The sequence below is a fragment of the Sceloporus occidentalis genome, unplaced genomic scaffold, assembly GCF_023333645.1.
Source record: "Sceloporus occidentalis isolate IW3139 unplaced genomic scaffold, rSceOcc1.0.p SCAF_7, whole genome shotgun sequence".
Classification (NCBI taxonomy): Eukaryota; Metazoa; Chordata; class Lepidosauria; order Squamata; family Phrynosomatidae; genus Sceloporus; species Sceloporus occidentalis.
This window is the reverse complement of record NW_028316987.1, coordinates 51,341,588-51,361,902: the sequence shown is the minus strand read 5'-3', so window position 1 is coordinate 51,361,902 and position 20,315 is coordinate 51,341,588. Positions and strand designations below refer to the sequence as shown.

The 20,315-nt window shown below is 39.0% G+C and overlaps 1 protein-coding gene across 5 annotated transcripts in view; it reads right to left on the bottom strand.

Moving 5' to 3' along the window:
- Positions 1-303: 303 nt before the first annotated feature.
- The window catches only part of THRB (thyroid hormone receptor beta), a 215,223-nt gene continuing 195,211 nt past the window's right edge, over positions 304-20,315 (bottom strand). For all 5 annotated transcript variants that reach the window (XM_089532930.1, XM_089532931.1, XM_089532932.1 and 2 more), the window contains 4 exons: positions 18,258-18,463; positions 15,978-16,124; positions 9,656-9,914; positions 304-8,230 (listed from right to left, as the gene is read on the bottom strand). In XM_089532930.1, coding sequence (XP_089389056.1) covers positions 7,989-8,230; positions 9,656-9,914; positions 15,978-16,124; positions 18,258-18,463 — 854 coding nt within the window. In that variant the 3' untranslated portion in view covers positions 304-7,988. The remainder of the gene's footprint in view (positions 8,231-9,655; positions 9,915-15,977; positions 16,125-18,257; positions 18,464-20,315) is intronic.

Sequence of the window (20,315 nt, the reverse complement as noted above, 5' to 3'; positions counted from 1 at the left end):
AGGAAGGAATTTGGGTTCCACTTTAGCCAGCAAAACTAACTGGTACATCATTGAGTTGGTAAAGAACAGGAAGCCTAAAAGGCCTTAAGTTCAAGCAGAGTATCCTCATGTGCTGGTCAAGACTATGGGTGAGGTGAAATTCATTTTTAATGAGAACTTTCCTAATTCACATTTCTGATACCAATACATAATTGAAATGCAGTTATATTTCACTATGTATGCTCCTTCAGATTTTGAAGGTGTTGCCCAATAAAAAAATATATTCAGGAAAACAGTGACTTCAAGAAAATGAAATTGCTTGTAAAATGGACGTATTAGGCAAAATACATTTTTTGGAAGAAATGAGCACCAAACCAATCTGATGTGAGAACAGAATAGAATGAATTAGAAACTGCTTTGTCTATGGTGAAGATTCCCAAATAGCTATAATGCTAAAGTGCAACAACCTGAACTAAAAAAAACCCTGAAAGAAGAAACAGAGACATCAACCGTAGCTCAGTTATAAGATGTTTCTTTTTAGAATTCAAGCTTACACAGTAATCTATGCCCACTATAGTCATAATTACATATTAATATCTGCATACAAAAGCTATGTAAAAATTATATTCTTCCCCCAAATATACAAATTTTCTCTTCAGATAGTTTAAAACATTTGTGATCACATACTTTAATATAGTTTAGGCTGGAAAAATATTACCCATCTAGCATATCACTTAACACTGTTTAAATGGGATCTTTCCCCCTCAAAAAAACCTATCCCAGAATCCTCAGCCTGTGTAATTTTATAAATCCAGGTAATTTCAAACTTAGATTCAGGGCATGAATACAAATAATAAAAAAGGCCGAATCCAAAAACCCAACAGAATCCATTTTTCTTAATTTTGAAAATAATGGAATATTACAGCAGAGGAACAAATGTCATTTTGAAGAGTTTAAAAAATGGAGACATAAGGAAACAGACAAACAAAAAAGTAAAAGGAAGAAACAGTCACTCATTCATGCCCTGATATGATCTTATCTAACACTAGTTCAGTTGTGAAATTAAATAAAGTGTCTTTTTAATGTTAAACATTGTGCTCAGTAATTTACATCAATTCCATCTACATGGGGATGTAGATTTACATTTGATTGTCTTGTGCATAAATAAGGGTTAGCTTTATAAAATTAGGTAAACTGTGCAAATAGACAGTCACAAACAGCTTAATACCTGCACAATATTGCTTTCGAAGGCGACATTGTTGAATGTGGATTGATACACACAAGCAATGCAGACTTTGCATTTGCTAACATTTATACAACACAGTAAAAACTTTGTGAGAAAGGCTAAACCTTTTTTTTTTGTCATTGTGAACTGGTTTTTTTTTGGTGTGTTTCATAAAAAAAGCAGTATTATTTCATTTCAAAATAAATGTGCTCACTTTGTTTTGACTCTTTTACGTGGAAAATAAACCTCTACCACTCTAGGATACTGTGTTTCTATAAAAATTTATATAAGGGTCATATCATAGTAGTATCAAAAGGAAATATCTGATAAATCTATTTATCTGCATAAAATTACAACAGGACAAATCAGAGCTTCTCCTGTATGTCTTGCTGTTTCCAATGTTGCAAAAAGGCAGGCAAAGAACACTTATTTGTTAAGATATCATGAATGATAACACAGTGTTGTCTCATTAACCTCAACAGTTTGAGGCAAGGGACTATTGTGGAACATAAGGCTGAGAGATAGTGACTTGCCCAAGGTCACTCAATAGGTCCTTAGCAGAGCTGGGAAATAAACTCAGATGTTGTTTACCCCGTCAGTCTTAATTCTTTTCATATGGACAACCCTGGCTTTCAATGAAAGCTAGACTTAATGGATCCCCCTTGATTTTGACTCTTAATTGCTGACGAGGGAAAAAGGGTTAGCCTTACAAGCATTGGCTACATCTGAAAAACATTAATAGTTGTTTTTGCGTATGATTTATGCAGCAAGTCAATATGACACCTACATGTTAAGAGTTCCATAGCATAAACTTTGTCACTAACAACAACATGCTCTTCCTGTGGTCAATAGCGTTGATTAGGCAGATTTGCAAAACAGTAATCTTCTTTATGATTCTGTTTTGGTTGCTTCTTTCCTTCTGTGCTGCAGTGGAGCAATTATTTAGCACATAGATAATCACAAATGTCCAGTGTCTAATTCTGACATCTATATTTTGGCACAGTGTTGGTAAATGCTTTTAGAAATGGATTATCTCACTGTAAAACACATCATCAAAAAATTACAGAACTCAATTGCAACATAAACCCAATGCAGCTTAAATACCTGTGGTTCAGAGCAAGAAACATTAAAGGATGACATATCCTTTTGTAAAAAATAATGAACAACAAACTTGTATGTAGAACATTCCACTGCCACTACACCTAGGAGCAGAAAGCAAAACTGAGAGCACCATGAACAAGTTGAACTAATGTAGTGGAGTAAAAATTTAGGTCTGTTGTGATCACAGTAAAGGCCCACCCCATGTGGAATTAATACTGGGCATAGGGCTTACAACTGTGAGTAGTTACATTGCAATCCACTACTCAGGAATATTATTTGATCGAGTTTACCTATAATCTACAACCCTTATACAGGACTGTAAACTATGTTAAGATAAAAAGACAAACCTGTGGGATCCAATTGTAACGTAAGTCCCAGCTCTGCTTGCTCTCTTTCTCTCTGTGGTGTAAATGGTAAGGGAAACCATTGAAAGTCAGTGGAGTTACAAATATAAAACTGGAGTGACTAAAATCAGAACAACTGCATTTTCCAAGTCAAGCCTCTCAGAGATGAACAATGGCTATTGAGTTGTGATGGATGACTAATAGAAATGCACCTTAGTGAGTGAGTGTTCATGTCACACAGCATGCATTGCTGAACAACTATCCTCCTTATACGTGTGAGATGGGAAGGGGAATATTTGACCAACATCAAAACAACAGGAAGTTTTTGTACTGTCTTTACAGCAATTTCTCCCTGAACTCTGATTGAAACCAGCTCTTCAAGCTGCACCTTGTCCTATTAAGAAAATGGCTTGCAGGAGTTAAATCCTACATTCTGCAGTGGCTTAGATTTAGAATACTGAATAGCAAAGAGCTAACACAATTTAAGTGCCTAGCAACTTATTATATTGTACAATGACTCTTACGATTTTCAGTGTCATCAAAAGTTCTTGTGTCTGAAATAGCTTCTTGTTCGCTTCAACAATGGGAATGCTCTAAGAACTGGGGGAATTCCTCCTGACTTATTAGGGAAGGGTGGGAGGATGGGCAGGCAGATCCCTAGCTGTGCATAAAACAATGGAAAAAGCTATGGTGCTCCACTTGTAATAGAACCAATAGTTTGGCTCCAAAGATTTCTTTCTTTCAATAGGAGGAATGGTTGCACACAGCCCTCTGGACTGTGATTGTTACTTTACTTTGAAGAAAGTCTCATTGATTGCAGTGAAAGCTCAGGGCCAAACTAGCTGAGACATTAAAGAGACATTTCCAGATGCCTCTTTTTTAGGGTGCAGTCCTGCACACACTTACAAAAATAAATAAAAGCCTATAGGATTGCAGCCATGAGATGAGAAGGGGGAAATTAGATCAACATCAAAATAGCAGGGAGTTTTTGTGTTTTGTTTTTACAACAATTTCTCCCTGAACTCTGATCTAAACTAGCACTCTTCAAGATGTTTTTTGCCCACTTAGGAAAATCCCGTATCACTGCATCTTTTCTCTAATGAGAAAACTAGGAGATGGTAAACAGGATAGGCCAGAAAAATTCTGCAGTGCAATGGCTCTCAGTACCCTCCACACTTGCAGCTGTTTTAAAATAACCAAAAAGAAAGATGAGAAATTCAACTGCAGATCTTCAGTATGTTATTTACTTTTAAGGTGAGTGTCTAGGTCAGATACTGAAGACTTTCAAGAGATGCAGCTGAACTGAAACTGAAACAGGTCAAAAGTTCTCATTCGTGTCAGTTTTGTCCCTTCTTATTCCTGTATTAAATTGTATACATTTCCTGCACATAAATGCACACGTGTATTGCTTGCTGGAGCTTGAGTCTTCAAATCTGTATTAATGGTGAATTCAGAGAATTATATTGTACATTTCCTAAAAATTATACTGTACATCTTCCCCCGAGAGAAAAAGGAAAAAAAAAGAGGAAGAGGGAAATCTCAGGTTAGGATTGTGATGTATCTCGGTTTCTGGTATCATAAGTTAGCCCAAACTAGTTTCTATTAAAAACAAACAAACAAGGTAACTTTGGCCAACAGGAGTATGGGCATACAGGCACTAACTCACCATAATCATCTAAAAATATTATGAAAACTAAGATATCATTATGGCCCCAAAGAAGGACAGTGACAAACAGAGCAATAAACCACCGGATGGAGTGTGGACTCAGAGGTTTGTAATTTTTGTTAATGTTGTTGGACTGCAATTTCCAGACTCCCCCAACCAGCATGGCCTCTGGAATTCTGAAAGTTATAGTCAAAAAAGTAACTTTTTCCAAGCTCTGGGTGGACTGTATATCTTCCATGAGGAAATATTAGCAGCTGGTTCTGTAGACACACCCTGAGTACTAGTCTTTCCTTTTCCACACCTATTTCAACAGGACCTACAACTAAGAAATGTAGGAATTTATACTGTAGCATTTCAAATCTCCTACATTTTTCCTTACTTAAAAAGGCTGTCTCTCTTACTGATGAGGGTCAGTTACATCTTCTTATGTATTTGTGGTTAATATTGAAAAAGGTAGATGACTCACAGATGTATTTGCCTGGGTAGATTGCTATCTACTGTATATATAAATTTGTTCATTTTTGAAAAGCTCCCTGAGTCGACCCAATCATATTTAAAAGACTTCAAGTATTGAAAGAAAAGGTTATTCCGAAACCTTGCCTATCTTTACACCACCAGAAGCTTATGAAACAAAAAGCATCACAAAAGCTTGCAATTATCTTCCTTGAGGCTATACCTCTCCCTGTGAGAACAGGCAATGCTCTTTATATAGTGACATTTGGGTGATCAAGAGATCACCCACCACTTTCAGCTTGCACAGCCCTACCAAACCTTTCACCCATGAGTTGGACTTTTGAGGGGAAAGACGTTCCATAGATAAGTTTTTGATAAGTCCAATATAGGCCATTTGTTTTAGATCATATATTCTACACTGCCTTCTCTGGGATCTGTAACAAATGTCTAAAGATGTTTTTTCAAGCGACATTATTAAGCAAGATCTTGTGCTGCCCACAAGTTGCATGTTTGCCTCCAAAAAGCAGACAAATATTATGAGTTTTTTCTCCCAGTAAATTATGGATGTGAGCTTGACAGCAAAGATTTCTGAAGTGTAGGCTTAGTTTAAAGGTTGGTTTTTAAAAAAATATTAAGTCAACATTCAATCTCTAGCTTTTGAAGAAGTGTTTAAAGCATCCCCGAACCCTTCCTCTAGATGACAGGTGGGCATCCGTAGCCCTCCAGATGTTTGGGGTCTTCAGTTCCCTCTCCCCCTCCCCACTGGCTAGCCTAGCTAGGGCTAATGAAAAATGTATGCCCAAAACATCTGAAAGGCCAAAGTAGTCAATCCATTTAGAACAATGTTTTGTATGCCTTGGCATTTAATTACATAGGTGATAATCAACAGGTCACAAATCAGGCATATTGAAACCACTGAGATCATTAGGCTGCATCAAGCTTTAAACAGGCCTAGAATTAAATTTCGCTTCCTACTGGAAAGATGTGATTTCTTATTTTGTCCATAGTGACAGTCTACCAGAATGCAAGATTTTCCACAGATGGATAATATAGCTCTGGATCTAGAGCTTTAGCTGTCAGTCTGGAATAGAATACACAGGCTTTGTACTCTGGAACATTTCTTGCAACAGCAGACTTCATGGTACAGTACATGCTGCTCCATGAACTTTCTGGCAAAATTTACCATGTGACATGTGAATTGTTGATTTAGACACTCAAGCCTCAAGCCCTTTAGCTGCATGGATGCCCAATTCCTTGGCTCATGGCCTTGAGTTACAGTTGCCATAAGTGTCTGTACACAGGCATCTATCATCTTAGTTACTGATATGTCAGTGCATCTCACAGAGTGAAAGGAGTCATAAAACATGCTTTGAAAATAAGCAACATTAGCTGAGCTCCCCCACTCAAAATGAGCTCCTTCCCAGAACAACACACTAAAATGGGAACAATTTGTACCAAATAGGGTATATGCTTCTGGAACTCTGTATATTAGAAAAGAAATAGCAGATCTCCTAAAGTCTTTACCATTAAAACCTTTCCAAGTCATGATTCCTGCTTGCTACTGATCAGTTTTTTTTTATTAATAAATCAATGGGAGGGAGGGAATCTTACACTCTCTCCAATCTGCCCAGTACATCAAAATTGCCATCAGAGAAAATGGATTAAGCCCTACAGGGCACCTGGATCTGCACAACCTTTAAAGCCAACCAATACAAGTGATCTTCAGAGCTGGCCCTATGGAGAATTCAGATGATAATTTCATCATCTGAGTGTTACATCCACGATGATAAAAAAAGTCACTACAAATGGATAGTAAACCACCATAGTGATTGTGGGAAAGTGCTTTATATTGCTTGGATAAAGCAGGAGAGCTGAAAAGAACAGAAATCTGAAAGTAGCCTGTAGTATTTTTCTTTTTGGGGGAACTACACCTTTTCTATTATGTCCCCCCCCCTCCCCCCGGGATCATTTATGTGTTTTGAGCTTTCAGATAAAATCTCGCCTTTTCTTTTTTACATTGCTTTAAGCGAGACCTGGAAGCCATCTGCAAAACACTTATGTACACCTTATTCATGCTCCTCTGTACCTGATGCCTCCATTCAAAACAATACAGCAGCCTTTAAAGAATGGAATTTTCTGTCTGCCTATCAGATTCCTATATCAATAAGAAATGAATGGATTGAGGCCAAAGCTATCAGGCTCAACACGCAGAAACCAAAACCAAACCAAATCAAAAACAATAATGCAAGTTGAATGATGAATGTCTGTGTTCTAACATGATATCAAATTGGTTTGAGGAGACTTGGTACAAAGAAGAATCAGAATGTCAGTTCGTATTCTTGTAGGTCTGCCTTCCACACATGCATGCCCCAGATAAATATGGACAACAAAAGTAAATAGGAGACTTGCTTCACATTCTGGAGCATTGCTCACCCACTAGGTTTTAAGAAAGACTGAAAGGTGCAAAAGTTTCTGATTTTTCTCAAAGTAAGAATGCAATTATGGCAATGGTGGAAAGCTTTGGCTAAATGGAAATCCATTTTCTTAAGCAGAGCCAATAATGTCTAGAATCTATCAGTATGATCAAGTGAAGGTTAGGCAAGGCTAAGGCTGCAATCCTATACAGATAATTCTGGGAATATTGTAAGTCCCAATGAATTCAATATGGCTGATTTCTGTGTAGATGTATAAAGGATTGCTCTGTAAGTCCTTTTGATTTCAGTTGGACTTGGGCATGACTAACGCTTGGTAGTTTGTGCCGAATACCTCATCTAGGAGGTCTCATTTCCTGAAAATGACTTAATACTGTAAAAATATGGCAGAATTTAAAAATATATTTTCCTGACACTTCCACTTATTTTGTCATCTCTCTCCAAACAGCAATGAGTGTGAGCTTGTGACCACCTGAGTGCTGGTGAATGAAACTGATTCACTTAAATTCTCATTCTCAAACTCTCCAAGGATTCACATCAAAAGGACTGAAATACACACACACAAAACACAGAAATATGCAACCATCACAAGTACCCGCTTTGAAGGGACATACTCATCCGTGCCTATTAAAAACAATTCTCCAACCAAAAACAAGGTGTAACAAAAATGGGAATGGACCATGGGGTGGGGTGGGTGGATGAATTGGGGGAGAAACACTAGGCAATGGAATGAAATGACACCCAGTAGTGCTATAAGAATTCTGAGAACCTCTCCAGTCTTTTTCTTTTTAATCCTCAAAAACTTCCAAGAACAAAGGGGGAAAGAGTTCTGTTGGGCATTCCACCTTCATGTGCAGGAAGCGGCTAGCATGACAGGCTCCAATCATTCGTAGGTCCGTCACTTTCATCAGCAGTTTTGGCCAAAAGTGTGCAATGTGGTGCTTTCTGTAATTAATATAGTGTTCAAACGCCAGGAGGAAGCCCTCTTGACACTTTTCTATCCGTTCCACACTGACGAGACCGGGGCGATCTGTATAATTTAAATGCAAAGATCAATTTTATTCAGTCACATTGGTTCAATATGCCTTAAAAAGTCCCTTCTCGGACCAACCTGACAAATTGGTTTGCTGAGTGGCTGACTCCCATTATATCTCCCAGGGAAAGACCAGTATGACAAAGCAAAGGCATTTAATAGAAGCTCAACAGATGTTTTACACAGCAATCCTATAGCTATAGCAGGATGGAAGGAGAATCCAAAGTGGGCAAACTGTCTTTATCTATGCATTTGGTAGGTTTGCATTGGCAGGGTGGAAGTCTGTTTACCACCAACTGTCTTCATGATTTTCTCATTGTCTTTCTTCCAACGGGTTGAAGCCCTGAGATTAGCAGGCTGGGACATCACCCTCAGACTCCCTCCCCATTCTTTTCACTCCCCAGAGCAAATTGAGGGAAAATTGATTTTCTTAGCAACAATGTATTAGCCCGAAAACCCCACAAAAATGTATTGTTGTGAGTTATCCCTGTTGAAATCCAAATCATTGCGGCAACTGAACAAAATACCTTTTTTCCAGTCAAGATGGAAGCTGGTAGAAATAGCCACCTGAACATTTGGATTCTCCATGGGGATGTTGCTGCAGAGACTATCCCTGTGACAGTTCACTCTACTAATTTTACCTCTGTGCCACTAGCTGTGAACTAGTGTTTTACTGCCAGTTTAAAGACATGGCAGAGGAATAGTGCTGGGGTGGAGGTTAGGTGCTGTAGATCCAATGCTTCCCCTGATCTATCTCTGTATGCACTCTGGGCACCAGCATCCAAAAGCTGAAGAGGTTTTCACACTCAGAACCTTGTAAGAACCCACTTGCAAAGCTAGATTTCCTCCTTAGAGAAAGGACCTGGGGTGTTGTTATGGGTAGTTCCAATGATTGCATTGCCCTCCAAAGAAACGTTTTGATCCTCAATTAAATTTTCCTTCAGTCCCCAAACTTCTAGCATTGTAGCACCTTAAAACTTCAGCAGAGAATTCAGAAATATAGTTTAGGCATCCAAAGAAAATGTGCAGGCAAAATCTCCAGGGGAATGCAAGCACAGCAAATATAAGAGTTCTCAGTGTGGAATGATCTTCCAGGTCTCATTCTCTGCAATGTTAGAAATTTCAAGACTGAAAGAAAATTTAACTAGAGGATTTAATTGGGGAATTCTTATTGGTGGGACAATACTCTCCTTTTGCACTGCCCCTGAGAGGGCCCTCCTTCATCTTTGTCAAGGGTGACCTGTTCTATTCTCTGGATTCTGGCATACAGATTCAGGAACTATAGACCTCCACTGACTGTTTTAATTGTAACTTTTCTGAGCATGTTCCAAACAAGTTTCAGTGAGCTTTATAAGAAGAAATTACAGAGTCCCTACTTGGCAGGATGACTCGTGATTAAGATGGCAAGTTTTTCATGCCTACCTGAAGACATCAGCAGTACAGCCTGAAGGAGGGCAACTTCTGTATCATCAAGGTTGAATGATGACAGTGACATGCCCAGGTCGAAAATGGCATCTGATACTACGCCAAGACCCCCATTTTTCAGTTGGCCTCTTGTTACTGCAATCTCCCCATTCAGTGTTAAAGTCTCACTTTCAGGGTCATAGCGTACTGCTGCTCTGAGGGACATGATCTCCATGCAACAGCCTTTCAGAAGGATTATCTGGTCTTCACATGGCAGCTGAAAAGAATTGAAATTGAGAATAAATTTTCCCAGGTAAAGAGGGGTTTTCCAAGATACCAAACCCACAATAAAAACCAATCTCCTATGTATAGCATGCTTCTCAGGAAGGCTTTTTATTGCATACTCCCCCAGGCATCATGAAATTTTTACAGAAGTCCAGAAGACAACCAGCTCCACTTGCAACCCCCCGTGCTTCTCCACCTTTCCTTCTCCTTTTCTCACAGAAGAAAATCTGTTAAGAAGGGCAAGATGGAACAGTTGCCCAAAGCCTTTTGGCTGGTAGCTCTGGAAGATGTCCCCCAGGAAGGTCTCAGTTCCTTCCTTTCCTTTTTCTCATTATGACCAAAAAGATCTGCTGCAAACATCAGCCTGGAGGGATTGAAATGGCAGGCCCAACGCCATCGGGCCTACCCTTAAGAAACAGAGCCCTCCCTCCGGTCCATCTGCCTTGGTCCAAGCCTCAGAGGGAGAGATGAACTCCAGAGCCTGATCCCCTTCCCCACCACCATTCCTTACTCCTTTTTTGTCATGTCTTTTTTGATTGTAAGCCTGAGGGCAGGGAACTGTCTTATTAAACTGATTGTATGTACAGTGCTGTGTAAATTTACAGAGCTATAAAAATAAAGCTTAATAATAATAATGCTACCTTTCAACAAGAAGGAGAATTATGTTTTTGTACGACAACTCCCAGAATCTAGCCAGCATAGCTCCCAAAGCTGGGAGTTGTAGTAATTTATAATCATAATCGTAATTGTAATTTTTCTCATAATCATAGTTGTAATCATAACAACATCTCATTCAGGCTCTGGCACAGAGGTGCACTTAATACTGTACTACTTTCAAAAGGTAGTGTCTTAATGAAGTTATTTGCATTCAGTATTTTACATTAACAACAATTACAGATGTTATTAAATCAATCTTCCCACTGCCTCCCACCACAACCCACCATCCAGAGATAACCTTTCAAGCCAGCCCATCTTTTTTTTTTTGGTCTTTGGTACCATTTTCTATAGAGAGCCTGTATAGCAGTTGCTGAAATGCATGTTTTGGGTTGGCTTCAGTTTAAGTTATTTAATTTTTAGTCATGCAAGGAATGGGGGTGGGAAATCATACTTACAGCACTGACATGATGATTACATTTAATCTTAATAAAAAAGCATTCTGAGAGGACAATGAGATCTTGCCTTAGCAGAACTGAAAGCAATGCTCCGAGGGGCAAAAAGAGTTTTTAAAATGTCATTGTCAGCGAAGGAAAACTGACATTGATTGCACTGTCATCTCCTTGCTCTCCCCACCCCCAGTTGCCAACTTTAGATGCAGTGTTTGATTCATAGGAAGGCTGACTGTTCCTATTCAGTTGGATTTTACCACATCAGGCTGAATAGCTTAGACAGGATTGGAGTCACAGGAGATTCCAGCTACAGTACTTCCATTCCTAAAGAATATGTTGCTGTTTCATCTCCAGAAAACAAAGAGAGAGGGAAAGATGGGGAGGGGGTGATAAAAGGAAAGAGGGAGAAGGGGGGTTAAAACTAATTTAGGGCCCGAACAGACAGGTCAAAATAAAGCTGCTTCAGTTCTCTTTGGAGCTATGCTGTTTAAATGATACATGCATCCTAAGAGGTTGGAAGCCACACCAAAGCCACGCTCCAGGCCTAAGGACTGCAGTTTTGGCGCAACTTTTGGCCTCTTAAGATGCATGTGTCATTTAAATAGCATACCTCCAAAGAGACCTGAAACAGCTTTATTTTGGCCTGTTTGGGCCCTTAGTTAGCTAGAATAATCTAACTTTGAAAGGAGCACCATCACTTTAAATCAGAAGTGGGGAATGTGCAACTTTCATCTGACAACTCCAGCTAGAGTAGTCAAAGGTGTAGGATTATGGGAATCCCAGATCTACCTTTGGTAGATCATATGTTCCTAAGTCTCCCTTAAAGGTGCATATGCTACTTGGGTGAAGCCATGAGTTTATGATCTGATTGTTGAGAAGGAGTGGAGTTTGAGATCAGGACAAAAGAGGATGAAGGGCCCCAAATGATTGGTTAACATTCCTTAACTAGTCAGTAGCCAGGTTGTGCCGGTCATTGGGGGGAAAATTAAACTATAGCTTTGCTGAGATGAACATCTCCATGCATTGTTTTCTGTGGGTTGTTTTTTGTTTTTGTTTTTTGGCTATGTGGCATCTTCAGAGGCAGCCACAGATGTTGGTGAAACATCAGGAATAAACTCTTCCAGAACTGGGCCACATAGCCCGAAAAACCCATAAAAAACTATGGATGCCAGCCATGAAAGCCTTCAATTTTACATACCCATTCATCCTTTTTATTTCTGTTCTCTACCAAATATGGAACCTGTGTGTGTGTGTGTTATTTAAGATTGGAGACAAATCTGGGTAAATGTGGTGTCAAAAATGGAACAGAATTAGTGCAATGGCCAGATATGAATTCTCACTTATTCTGTCTTTGTGTAGTAAATTAAACAATTACCATAATTTTCTCTGCAATGTAAACTGCATGAAATAGGTGGGGTTGTTTTTTTATTTTGTTTTGACTTCTTTTGATCAGAGAAAAATTGCAAGTGGTTTTTGTGCAATTCTATAAAATGTACATTACTGGAATCATCAAAGGCTGTTGCCTTGTAGTAGAAGCAGTAAGATTGGATGATGTGTTTGTGCTTTTGTCATCAATCAGCTTGTATACTTGTATATGTGTGTGTCCTGGGCTTCAGAAAATAAAAAGTAATTTTGCACACAAAGGAAGAGATTTAATACAAAATCTATTTTACATAAACTGCAGAAACAGATTTTAAAATTGACATCTTGTTCACATGCTGGAGGTAAGATCTCTAGAGAGGATTGGTGCTATCCCACTGTGCCAAGACACTGAGTCTTGGTGGCTAGATTTCTTCACATCAACTGAGAACCAAAACAGGGAGGATGACTCCAAACATACAATAAAAAAGGTTAATAAGACAATAAATAATGCTATGGGAAATATAGGAGACACAGAACAACAGAAGTCTACAGTCAGTGCAACATAACTTGTATTGTGAATACAACAAACAAAATATAGTGCAACAGCTGTGTGCCACTTAAGAACTGAAATGAAGAGCTGAAATTTGATTACTCCTAAGAATTAGTTGTTTTAATGAATCATCATCAGTGACTTGATGAGAATGACATTTTCCAAAATAGTCCTGATCATCACAAACAGCATATACTAGACTCTAAGAATACACCTCAGAAACGAAGGAATGAATATCAAGCACTTGAAAGATTGCATGTGATGTAATCTGTCCTATTCAGACAGGTGTTTCAATGGACTTAGATATTTCTATGACTCCACTTTCTATATCTGGTTGTAGTACTATTTATCATACTGATGCTGCCCTATAATTGCTATATAGCTATATACGTTCTTACTAGTGTCATACATTATTTAAAGTTGTCATTTGATTGTATATGCCCTTGTAAGTTATGATACTCAGCTACAGTATATTGTATTATGTATAGGCTTCTGTATCCCTTACATTTTCCACATTACTATTTACTGTCTTTTAAACACTTTTTTGATTATATGTTTGACAGTTCCCCTCTCTCCTCACTCTGGTTCTCAGCTGGTGTTTTACTTGTTGAAGACCTTTCTTTATTTCCTGTTTGGATTTCTTCTCTTTCTCTTAAGACCATGTGTAGAGGCAAACTTTGTGGTAACAACATCAAGCCAGCTGGCCTTCCTCCACTTTGCTTAACATCTAATGTGATGAAGTATTCTGGAGAACTCCAAAGCTTGCTCACTATTTGGTGACATTTCAGATTGTGGAATGTGGTATTGCCTGACTATGGAATTCAGAGGAAATTACTTATTCTCCATCACCTCTATGCACACCCAAATTGAGGCTGATGTGATGTCTGTATGAGAAGAGGACAACTCAAATTGTTCAAAAATAGAGAAGGGAACAGGGAGAGAGGGAAGGAAGCCCCATATGTCAGTAAGTATGGAACGGGAACATCCAGAATGCATTATGACATTATTTGTGTCAGAGCTTTGGAATGCTACTTTTTAGACACTGGAATTATAGTTTTGAAAAGTAACGTTCAAATTCTAGGGCTTTCCTCCAACATTTTTGAAAGAGAGAACTTTTCCTGTCTCTGAAGGAGATTTGGAACTCTGGAGAATCAGTGTACCAAACTGGGGATGAGGCTCCATGGACAAAAGAGGATCTCCTGGATAGGGATAGAAAAAGCTGATGGATAGGGTGTCATGTTTGTTCTTCCTCACGTGGTTCATTTACTCTATGGGAATATTTTTTTTGCTATACTTGCACCTATTTCTACAATGGCAGCTCAGCCTCAATGTGTTTACCATCATAGCAGGAAAAATTATTAATGCAGGGAAAACATTAAAGGAAGAAGAGCAACAGCAGCACAGATAATATGCTGAAAGATTAGAAAAATATATCTTCCAAGAATGCACCTTCTTTTTTTTATTTTTTTATGACACAGCAGTACCAGCATTAAAAATAAAGAGAGCTGGCCCAGCAGTAGAGGGTAATCTACCTATTCGAAGCAAAATCTGTTTTGGAAGGAACAGAACACTGTGTGCCTTAAAGTCTTTTCTAACTTAACAGCAACCCTAAGATGAACCTATCAGATTTGTTCAGAATAGGTTTGCCTTTGCCTTCCTCTGAGGCTGAGAGTGTCTGCATTTCCCAACGTCACCCAGTGGGTTTCCATGGCTGAGCAGAGACTCTCGTATCCAGAATCATAGTCCAATGCTGAAACCATGACACCATGCTGGCTATTTCATTATATTATACAGAAACAATACATGAATGATAAGTTATTCTAGTCTATTTTTAATCCAGTAATAAAGCACTTTTCCCACTGAGATAAGGACAAGTTATGTGTGAGTCATCTTTTATTTATCCCTGAATCATTAAATATGGGCTAGGATATTATTGGGTTCATCACCATAGTTATGCTGGTGGCAGCAAGACAAAAAGGCATCAAAGAAAGAAGCAAGGAAGGTTTCAGTTATGATGGAAGGATAAGTCTAAATGCCTGGCTTTGGCAATGGGGCATGAGGATGACTAAAGAGGCACGAAAGAACTGGCTTGGAGAATTACTCATCCTATGGCACAGGGAACTGTGCAAGCCAGTTCCTGTCTTCTTCCTTGACTCCATGGACCTCCAGAAGCCAGGGCTTCCATGGGCCTCCAGAAGTCAGGCATTCAAGAAACAAGTGGAATGGAGCTACCTAGTCTTTCCCATCGCTACAGTGTCCCTGTGTCAGCACAAAGTTAAGTCAAACATTCCTACACATCTTTGGGTTTGCCAATGTGTGGGTCAACAAAGCAATGTGACACAATAACACTCGCAGTTTAAGTAAAATGCTGTTTTAGGTTTTTAGAATATATTCAGCTGAACATGAAGTGGAAAATGCTAACACACAACATAGGTTGGCTCTGGATACATACACATGCAACTGGGCTGGCAGAAAGTTATTCCCCTGTTTGGGATCATGTAGAATAAGACATGATGTGGTTGATGGGAAAGTGAGGTAATCCCTGAAATCTGGGCAGAACCACTTTCCCTGTATGGACCTCTGCTCATAAATGGTGCCTTTTCCTAACTTGGGGGGATAACTTCTCTCTCTCTCTCTCTCTCTCACACACACACACACACACAGAGTACTCCTGACCATCTGTATAGCATTTTCAGGTTGCTGGAGGGGATAAACTTGGGGGGGGGGGGGGCGTGTGTGCAGAAATTATACACATTTACATTTTAGTATAGTTGCACACATCATATTATGCATCCAACCCATAAGGCAACTTAATTTAAGCCATGGCTGACTTTAGGTTGCAGTGATTTTAATGTGGCTTATTCTAAGTCTGACTAATTTTGGATCCATACCAATCCATCTCAAACCTTTTGGAATGAACTCATTTTGTTGTTTTAAACTGTTGTTGTAAGAAACGAAAACAAATATCATGTCTCTATGAGAAGAAAAAAAAAGCTAGCAAAAAGCAAGTAAAGTTCAATAAGAAAGCAAGCCTTACCTCACAGAACATAGGCAACTTTTTGGCAAAATCCACCACTCTCGTGATTGCTGGTGTGATAATTTTTGTAAACTGGCTGAAGGCTTCTAAATCTACTTTCCCGCCTTCTGGGGCATTTACTATTGGTGCTTGTCCAATATCCTCTGGCTGGCAACGGAAAAGGAAAACACTGTAAGCAAACAATTTATTTACAATGGATATGGAGTCTGGAATGCTGACCATTTAAAGTTATTTAGCTCACTACTACATAACTGGATTATTTCAGAACAAACAAAATAAAACATCATTGGTGAAAGAACATTTTCAAGGGTGCAAAAGAAGTAATGGTATAAGAGAAATGCTTAACCGCTATAATTTTTAAGTATTTTACAGATAGCTATTCATTCTAGTCAATTTACATAATATTGTAAAAACATGTTTATAGAAAGTACCATAGCATGTACATTTCTATACTACTTACCAATGCACTTAAGCACTCCCTAAGCTGTTTACAACGTGTAAGCTAACTGCACTCAACAAGCTGGGTACTCATTTTAGCGACCTTGGAAGGATGCAAGCCTGAGTCAACCCTGGAGCTCCTGGCTGGTATTGAACTCACAACCCTGAGACTGTGAGTAAGGGGCTGCATTACCAGCATTTACTGTATATACTCATATATAAGTCTAGAAATTTAGGTCTAAAAATTGACTCAAAAGACCTGAGTCGACTTATCCACAGGTCAATGTAAGTACTGTACTTTAAATCATATATATGTATATATATGTATATACATAACCATCCCCTGGTGAAAGACAAGAGTTTAATCTGCCCTGGAAGTACTGACACCCTTCTACTCTCTCATCCATCCAGCCTTTAGTATTTGCACAAATAGTTATGGCTGCTGAAATTTTGTAAGTTTGTTGGCATTGTTTTCCTTTGCTTTGTCATTTATAACCTTCATTACGTTTCCTTAAGTTTTACCCCTGACTTATCCATGGGTCATATCAAAATCCATAATTCTGGCCCCAAAACCTGCTCTCGTCTTATACATAAGGTCGACTTATAGTCGAGTATATGGTAAACTCTGCGCCACCAGGGCTCCTTATGTTTGTTATTTGTGCCTGAAAGCCTAAAACAGGGGTGCAGGACTGGGAAGGTGAATTGCATTGTCCCCAGCAAGAACTGGAGGTTATTTTGGCAGGGTCCCCCCAATATTTCTATTACTTTATTACATTTCTTTAAAAAATTACAATACATTTGAAAAACAGTAGAATATGACTCATAAAATAGCAAAGTTTTTGGTCATACGGAAGTGGAGGCTACCAGTCACCGCTGTAATACAGTATAAAATTTCAAATGTTCTAATCTAAACTGTCTGACTTTAAAAAAAAACCTCTGACAGATACTTGAGGACAGTGACAAAATTGCCCAAGTTTCATTAAAAAATAAAAGCATCCTTCTATGTTTTCTGCTTTGGGATTATCTAAAACCAAACATTTTACATCCAGAAAGAGCCCCTGTAATTTCACCATGTCTACAGTCTTAATATTTCTTATTCTTTAATATTTCTTATTAAAATGGCACTCTAAGTGACTAATGATGATGGAATAAAATAAAACAAATACAATGGTAATATACAGATCTTTTTTTTTAAAGCAACAACTTTCTACATATTGTGGCAATGTTGGGTAAAGGATTCTGGGAGTTGGGCTCCAGAAAGTAACTTGCTCAAGCTCTGTGCATAAATAATGGCTATGTGGAACCACCATGTTCAGGGAGAGGAAACCATTCACTATCCTATTGCTGGAGAACAAAATGCCAAGATGACAATTACCATCATGTTCTGCTTGTGGGCCTCCCAGGATGGTGATCCAGTTGGCTTCATTATATGTTATGTTCCTGTTCATCCCCCCCTCCTGCCCCAACTGCATTATTTACACAGGATCATAAAAGCTAATAATGTTGAATACCATTTTTTTTGCTCAATTCAGCAGTCAACATGATAGGACTATAGTACCCAGAATCCCCTAGCCAGCACTGTCATGGCTTTCTGGGAGTGGGCATGCTGGCTGGGATATTCTGAGAATTGCAACCAAAAGACTCTGCTCTTCTTTTTCTTTTTTGAAAGATAAGGAGAGAGTAGGAGCATTCTATACCAGCTTCCTTTAAACTGGCACCATCCTACATAGATGTTGTACCAAAGCTCCCATTACTATAACCAGGAAAAAATTCCATCTTGGGTATTATGGGAGTTACAGTCCACTGTGGGCAAAGAAAGTTCTGCACTATTGTGGAACCTACCAGAAATTTCCTTTTTTGTTTCCAGTGGCTTCCTTGTGCATTGGTGGCCACATGTGCTTCAGTAACAATTTTAATAAGCTCCCACTCTTCATCTGTTGGCTCAGGTTTCATCCCAATTGTTTTCTGCAACTCTTCCCGACGTCTCTTCTCTCGATTTTCCTCTATCAATTTCCTTTTTGCTAGCCTCTTGCTGTCATCCAACACCACTAATAAGGAAATGGCATGTTATAGAAAAATGGATTTGGAAAGACTTCTTGAAGCTCTGTAATCTGTTTTGGGGATTAGGGTTATCTATCTTGGGAGCTTGCAGCAAGCAGGTTGACTGACAAGTGCAAAACGTGTAGGTCACTTTTATGTGTATAGCAAAGCATGTCTCCAAAATCTAGAAAATTAACTCCAAATGACTGAAATTGATGCGAGCATTAAAAACTTAGATTTCATCCACTGTTATCTGTGACTTAATTTTCAGCTCAAACAATTAAACTTACCTAAAAGTTTCCGTAAATTCAGTACAAAGGAAAATAAATTAAACATTGTCACATTGCTTCTAGCTGCATTTTTGGTAGATTTCAGCTATTAAAAATAGCTTTGGGCGTTGGGGGACTTGTGGGCTCTGTAAAATTTTACATTTGTTGCTGGTTTGGAGTGCATTTAGCTAGAATTCAGATTAATTTCTGAAAGGTTGACACATTTTTTTTAAAAATGGGGGGGGGGGGGAGATCGGGGACATCAGGAACCATACTCTGGGGTACCATATGGTTACAGGCCACTTTGCCCACCTTTGTCACATAAGGAAGTCCTTTTCACTGGTTATTATTACAGAGTAACAAAGGAGTGCCTACGCTGCTCCTTTTTCAGAAAAAGAGAGGCTCCTTTTCATAAGGAGGCTCTCCACTGAGCAAGAACCATGGAAAATCTACAAGTTTGCTCACACAGAAAGCCACCATACAAACAGGAATTGCTCCTCTTCAGACGGGTTGCTAAGCATGTGAGAAAAACAATGACAGAGTCTATGAAATCCCGTTTCTGTGAGAAGCACCTCAATAGGGCTTGACGCTAACTACTAAATGGGAATTAGCTTTTATAAGTAATGACCATTTGACAGAAGCTGTAAGTACCATTATGTAACAGGATATGAGAACAGTACCACCCTCCCAATAGCTAGTAACAAAACTGCTTTTGAAACTAGAGGTAATGCTTAGTCATAATAGCTAGAAGCCACTGATAGCCTTATCCTTTATGGCAGGGGTAGAAATAGTACAGCCCATGGTTAAAATGTCCAGCATGGCCCTTCAGACCTTTACCAACCCACCCTCTCCTGAGGGCCTGGTGATCCCCAGCATTGCTTGGCCCAAACCAAAACATTTTAAACAGTAAGAACCCATTTTGTGAGGCTACTGCATGCTGTTTGAAGGTGTTCCCTGTTTCGAAATGGCCCAAAATGTCCCCAAACCAATGTAGCAGCAATCGAAAGTAATGCATTGTCATTTTTAGTCACCAAAATAGTAGCAGTGACATTGCGCTTGCAATGGTCTGGGCCTCCAAAGGAGCCAAACTGGTAGTGTAGCCTTCTGGACCCCAGAACATACCAATTCTTATTTTATGGGGTAAATGGGTCTGCTAAAACAAACCTCTATATTCCAAGTTGTCTTTTAAAAAATCTAATTGGACCCTCAACCAACTTGCTTGCATCCTGGTCTTTATTTTTCCATTTTGTTTAAAAAGTTAATATCCCACCATCCTCACTACCCCCCCGGATAAGTCACTATCTCCATATCATGCAAGTTTCCAGATGCTGTTGGATTGAATTTCCCAGCAGTTCTAGCCAATGTAGCCAATGGTGAAGAATATTGGGAGCCGCAGTTCAAGAACAGCTGGAAGGCCACATGAATCTTAGCCCTGCTCAGTACTTTAATTCTGAGTTACTCCCACAAATAGTAATCAATCTCTTGGGAAACTTGGAAGACAAGTTGGTTAAGGGTTAATCTTGCAGCCATATGCTCTGGTAGTGCTGGCTAAAAATAAAACAAACAACTGCAGCATGACTCATAACAACAG